The 6511-nt window shown below is 49.7% G+C and overlaps 1 protein-coding gene across 1 annotated transcript; it reads left to right on the forward strand.

The window, feature by feature from the left end:
• The first annotated feature begins 3365 nt into the window (after window positions 1-3365).
• On the forward strand, window positions 3366-6295 carry LOC102850140 (chromosome unknown open reading frame, human C19orf43). Its single transcript, XM_006900801.1, has 3 exons — window positions 3366-3758; window positions 5585-5662; window positions 5879-6295. Exons 1-3 carry the CDS (start codon window positions 3417-3419, stop codon window positions 5984-5986), a joined length of 528 nt encoding a protein of 175 aa, XP_006900863.1. The 5' UTR covers window positions 3366-3416; the 3' UTR covers window positions 5987-6295.
• The last annotated feature ends 216 nt before the right edge of the window (window positions 6296-6511 follow it).

The raw sequence follows: 6511 nt of genomic DNA on the forward strand, positions 1-6511 counted from the left end.
CTCGCTGCTTTCCTTTTTTTAGAAGGGACTAATTTCTGAAGGCCTAAGGATAATCTGCTTTTTTGTTTAAAGGGAAGGACTTCAGGGAATTCTTTGTTTGAATTTCTGCCCTGTGCCAGTATAAAAACTATGTCCCAGACTCAGCAGAGACCTCAATCCAGAAACATTCTTTCTATGAGTACTCAAAAGAAAACAAAAATGATTTCTAAACAAATCATCTAACTGATTTGGTATACAGATTGAGTAGGTATGGAGAAAGAATACAATTCTGACCTACGCTTTTCCTGATTTTAAACCATGCAGTGTTCCTGTGCTCTGGCCTTCCCTTCAATGTGGATTGCAGTTCAATGTCAAGAAAATAAAAATCGTCATCACTGGACCAATAAGCAACATCATGATAGATGGAGGAAATACTGAACTTGTCAATGATTTCGTCTTACTTGGATCCACAAGTGTGTAACAGCAATCAAGAGATCAGGAGACATACTGCACTAGGCAAGTCTGCTGTCAGGACCTCTTCAAATTAACTGAGGAACAGTGATGTCAGTTTAAAGGCTAAGGTGTGCCTGATTCAGGCCATGGTCTTTTCAATCACTTGCTAAGCATCTGAGCGCTGGACAATGATAAGGATCGCAGAAGATTTGATGCCTTTGAACTGTGGTGTTTGAGAAGACTATTGAGTATCTAACAGACTGCCAAAAGACCAAACAAGTATGTTTGGAAGGAGTGCAACCAGGGTACTTATTAGAGGCAAGGATAGTTGAAATGTAATCTCACATACTTTGGGCATGTTGTCAGAAGGGACAGGTCCTTGGAAAAAGATATCATGTTGAAAAAAGATGTAGGTTCAGCAAAAGAGAAGACCCTCAACAAGACTAATTGACACAGTGACGGGAACCATGGGCTTGAGCATAACAGAGATCATGAGAATGGCACAGGACCGGGCAAAGTTCAAATCTGGTTTTGATAAGGTTGTTATGTAGGAGGCACAGTCGACTCCATGGCATCCAACAATATCATCCTGAAAACAACTCTGGAGTACTTCTGTTGAGAAAATGCCCTTTAGTGTCAAATAGGGACCTCAGCTACACAGATCTACCTGTGACCCAGTTCCCAGAAGAGAGCGTCATTCCACAGACAAGTACCTGACCAGCGAGATATTCCCATTTCCAGCCTGTTTGGGATGGAGGTGGAGATGTGAAAAACCTAGATACACCATCTCTCTTTCATTATCCTTGAATCATAACAGACTCATAGCTGAACCTCTAGTGGGTTTTTGGAAGTCCAACAGAATGTGGAAATTATCACACAATGTTACTAATATCATACAAGCAATATCCTGCTGAAGATTATCCAAAACGGACTGGAACAGTAAGTAGTACATCAGCAAAACCACCAGAAATTCAAGCTGGGCTTAGAAGAGGTCGTGGCACTAGAGACATTATCACTAGTGACAGATAGATCTTAGCAAAAAGCAGAGTACCAGAGGAATGTCTATCTGTGTTTCATTGATTATGCAAAGGCATTTGACTATGAATCACAATAAATTGTGGCTAACCTTGAGAAGAATGGGAATCTCAGACTACTTCATTGTACTCAAGTAGAACTTATACTTGGACCAGGAAGCAGTTGTCAGAACAGAGAACGGAAACACTGCATGGTTCAAAATTAGGAAGGGAGTCCATCAGAGATATGTTCTGTCTCCATACCTTTTCAATCTGTATGATGAACAGAACATTTGGGAGGCTAGATTTTATGAGGAGAAATGTGGCATCAGGATTGGAGGAAGACTCATCAACAACCCTCGTTATGCAGATACAAGCTTGCTTGCTGAAACTAAGGAGGACCTGAGGTGTTTGCTGCAGAAGGTCAAGGACCGTTGTCTTCAATATGGATTGAAGCTTAAAATCAAGAAGGCAAAGATTCTCACTACTGGATCAATTGGCAGCACCATAAGGGATGGAGAAGAGATTGAGGTTGTTAACAGTTTATAGCTTGCTTGGCTCCACAATCAACACTCTTGGCACCAGCAGTCAGGAACTAAAAAGACAAATTGCATTGGTGAAGTTTGTGGTCAGGACCTCTCTAAAGTGCTAAAGAGCAATGATGTCATTCTAGAGACTAAAATGTGCCTGATCCAATTACTCCAACTAGAGGTGCACCTCTCTTCAATTAGCTTGTTATGCATCAGAGAGCTTGACAATGACTAAGGATAACAAGAAGAATTGATACCTTTGAATTGTGGCGATTTGAAGAATATTAAACATACTATGGACCTCCAGGAGAACAAATACTTCTGTCTTGGAGAAGGTGAAATCAAGTTTCTCCTTGTAGGCAAGGATTTTGAAGCTGTTTCACATATTTTGGGCCAGAAGGGACCTGTCCTTGGAGAACGACATCATGCTGGAAGGGTGGAGGGACAGCGCAGGAAAAGAGGACCCCTGATGAGATGGATTGACAAGGTAACTAGGGTAATGGGATTAGGAGTGTAGGAGTCGGGTGAAAATGGCTCAGGATAGGGCAGGGTTCAGAGCTACTGTACAAAGGGGTCCCTGTGAATCGCGGATGACTCGGTGCCACATAACAGACAACAACAACAATCACACAGAAGATTGCTCATCTTTTCCCCGCGGATCTGCCGGTGGATTTGCATCACCAGAAATGCTACCTTTGAGACCAGAGCTTCCAGCGGTCGATATGGGGTTGATATACTTTTCCCCACCTCGTTAATAATCAAAATTTTGCGGAAATTCATAAACACATAGACCTAAATAAGGGGGTCCAATCCCCTCGCAGATTCTCTCAGCTGCCAGGCAAAAAAGCCTTGACCTAGAAAGCTAAAGCGCTCCTAATTCCAGCTGGGACTATTCGCTGCAAGACCAACCACCTTTCCAATGTCCTAAAGGATGAACCCCTTTCCTGGTGTGTTCCTCGGGCTCAAAAAAAAAAAAAATAAAAGCCTTCACTGCTGTGGAGTGGAAACCAACTCATAGCGGACCCTCCAGTGGGTTTTCAGAAGCTGTATTTCGCACGAAATGAGACTACCCAGACTTTCTCCTGCAAAGGAGCTGGAGGATTCTGTCTTTGTGTTGGCCGAGAAACTCCTCATCCTTGGGGTAACCCCAGCTCCCTAACTCCAGGCTGAAGCTGTGTTAACAGCCCGGGAGGGTGCGGTCTGCTCTTGGCCCCGCCCCGCCCCTGTCACGCTTCGCACTGGCCCCGCCCCGCCCCTGTCACGCTTCGCACTGGCCCCGCCCCGCCCCTGTCACGCTTCGCACTGGCCCCGCCCCCAAGGCGAATGCCTGACAGTCGGACCGCTCTTCCCGGCATGCATTGCTCGGGACGAGACAAGTCGGGCGCCAAACGCGGGGCCGAGTGGCCTTCCCAGAGTCCTTTGCGCGGCGCCTGGCGACAAAATGGCTGCCCGAGGGAGACGGGCGGAGCCTCCGGGCCGGGAGACGCCAGGCCCCGCGAGTGGCGGCGGCGGGAGTCGATGGGCTGAGTCCGGGCCTGGGACGTCGCCGGAGAGCGGAGACGACGATGTGTCAGGCGCCGGTTCCAGCCCGGTGTCGGGCGGCGTGAACTTGTTCGCCAACGACGGCAGCTTCCTGGAGCTGTTCAAGCGGAAGATGGAGGAGGAGCAGCGGCAGCGACAGGAGGAGCCACCTCCGGGCCCGCAGCGACCCGATCAGCCGGGCGCCGCCGCGGGCTCCGGGGACCCGAAGAGGAAGGGCGGCCCCGGCCCTACGCTCAGCTTCGTAAGGAGCCGCGGGGGTGGGGGGCGGGCGCCAGGGCCTCTCCGGGCTGGGAGAGCGGAGCCCGAGAAGGGAGATCGGGGTGAAGGTCCACCCTCCGCCCCGAGGAGGTCGCCCGGGGGCCTTCCGGGCCGAGCCCTGAGAAAGTGGACCCTGCATTCCGGACGGGACAGGTCTAGGAGCGGGTCTGGGGGCACTGGAGTGCGCTCGTGCAAACCGGGAGCCAAGGAATTGCATTTGCAAAGAGCGCTTCAGAGAGAAGGAACCCGGGTTCCCAGCATTCCTGTTGAGTGGTACCCAGAGTTCGCCCTCTGGGAACATCCCCCACCGTAAGGATGATAAAGACCTGGAGTCTGAGCTGTGTGGATGAGAGATCGCTTATCGTGTAACTTTGGGGGAAATTGCCTAACTTCCCCGATTCTCATTTTCCCAGCACCTTTAATCATTGTGCTAAGTACTGGGTACGCAGAGGATAACATGACAGACCCGATCTCCTGCTTTTCTTACACCTCTAGGCTAGCCTGTTCTCACTGTTGTTTTTTTCTTTTTTTATCCAAAAATGGAAATCATAGCATCTTCTGATATGGTGAGGATTGAGGGATGTCTCCCGAAAAGAAGTTAGCATGTTGTTATAGGGCTCTGTCAGTGTTTTTCATGGGGGACGATTTTCCTTCTTGCTCAGGGGACATCTGGCAAAATTTGGAGGCATATTTTGTTGTCAGATCTGAGAATGGACGGTGCTCCTGGCCATTCTCACTGTAAAGAATGATCCAGTCCCAATTGTCAGGGGTGCCCAAGTGGAGAAACCTTGGGCGAAGGAAGTGGAAGCTGTAGTTACTGACAGTTCTTAGCTTAGACAGTGGTGTTGAGATCGAGTCCCTGTGGTGTGGAAACAAAATTGGTGACTTGAGAGCACCAGATTGGAGGTTAGGACCTTGACCACCTGTGATTTCTGGGCAAATGAGCTAATCTTTCTGAGTTTCAGTTGTTTTTACTAAAAATGGACATGCGAGCAGGCCCAGCAGGGTGGGTCCTGTACTGCCTTGTGCCTGTGAAGCTTGCTTGAGTCGTTGGGACACAGAAAGCCATGATAGAATAGAAGCCCAGAATATGTCTAGTTGGAGGAAGGGCAATGTGTCTGGATGTAGATAACTGAGAGGTGGAGGCTGGATGTTGCTCTGTGAAAGCACTCGAGGTTGTCATTGCCATTTGCTTATCAAAGGACCTTTACAGGAACACCTGCAAAGGGGTCAGACCGAGTTAGCTGCAGGGCAGAGTGATTGATTAAAGATGCTGTTCTGTGGCATTGACCCACTTCACCTTGAATCTAGCCTTACTTTGCTACTGGCATGACTGTAGGATATGGCTCTCTCCTCAATGACATTCCTCATCTATAAGATGGGAAGAGTTACAACTTCCATCTTTGGGAGGCTAAGTATGATGGTGAAAGGAGATGACACTTCCAAAGAACTTGGCATACAGGAGGTGCTCAATAAAGGGAGCCAACTCTATGGTCTTTACAATGGTAAGACGAGGTCTCTGCATGGAGAGTGAAGACACAGCCCGTCCCAGCCAAGGCGGGTGCTCCTCTGGATCCCTGGGAGGGCAGCCCGGGGGCCCAGGACTGCCTGGGCATCATGGGCCCAGGGCAGGCGCTAAGAATCGCGTGTGCTCCTCTCTGATTGCTGCGCAGGTCGGCCGGCTGGCGGAGCTGGGCGCGGCGTCGGGACGGGCCGCCGGGCCGGGCTAGGAAGGTGTAGTGGGCCTCAGCGCCGCCAGGGCTGGCCCCGGCTCCTGTAACCGTTGCAGTCTTCTGTCCCTTCACCCAGGTGGGCAAGCGCAGAGGCGGGAACAAGCTAGCCCTCAAGACGGGAATAGTAGCCAAGAAGCAGAAGACGGAAGATGAGGTGAGCAGGCTGGTGTGGGGGTTGTCTGTGCTGTATTCCCTTCCCTGTGTTGAGCCCTCTCCCTGCAAAGATCCCTAGACAGCTTGACTGTGTATATTGATTTCAGGGCCCCTCTGGGACCAGCTGTATCAGGACAGCCCCGATTCTGGTGCATGGCCTCCTTGGCATCTCATTCACCACCTCCTTGTTTGTCCCTCTCCTGCCCTTCTGACACAGGTATTAACAAGTAAAGGTGATGCATGGGCCAAGTACATGGCAGAAGTGAAAAAGTACAAAGCCCACCAGTGTGGTGACGATGATAAAACGCGGCCCCTGGTGAAATGACCCCGCCAGCCCCCGCCAGCCCATGGCCTGGGACTCTGCGATGTACATAACTATTTAATGTGGCGGCAGCAGCGGCAACCTTTTTCCCCCCCGAGGACTTATACACAGAAGGAAACCGAGATGCTTCCTGCAGCCGTGGACGATTCTCCAGGACTCTTTTTTACCTTGAGCACTTGTTAGAACAGTGATTTACTGTTTTCCCTCTTCAAACTTTCTCCCTCTGATTCTTTCTTTCTCTCTCTTCTCTTTCCCTCACCCCCTTCCCTTTACTCATCACTTTTGGGAAGTAAAGGACATGATTTAGTGCCGAGCTCTGTGGTTGGTTTGCCTTATTTGCTCTCTGTCTGACCTGAGTTTACCTGCGTCTGGCTGTGTGAGGGAGCAGGGCACAGTGGTGGCCACCCTTCCATCGAGCCAGGCTCTTCTCAAACTCCATTTTCCTTTGCCCTGAATTCTCTGCTATTGTTCTGGTCCTCCGGTTCAGCTTCGCTTCATAAAGCCCATTTTCTTTTTTTTTTTTTTTTT

Source organism: Elephantulus edwardii, unplaced genomic scaffold (genome assembly GCF_000299155.1).
Source record: "Elephantulus edwardii isolate Elephantulus edwardi_28Jun2011 unplaced genomic scaffold, EleEdw1.0 scaffold00296, whole genome shotgun sequence".
Lineage (NCBI taxonomy): Eukaryota > Metazoa > Chordata > Mammalia > Macroscelidea > Macroscelididae > Elephantulus > Elephantulus edwardii.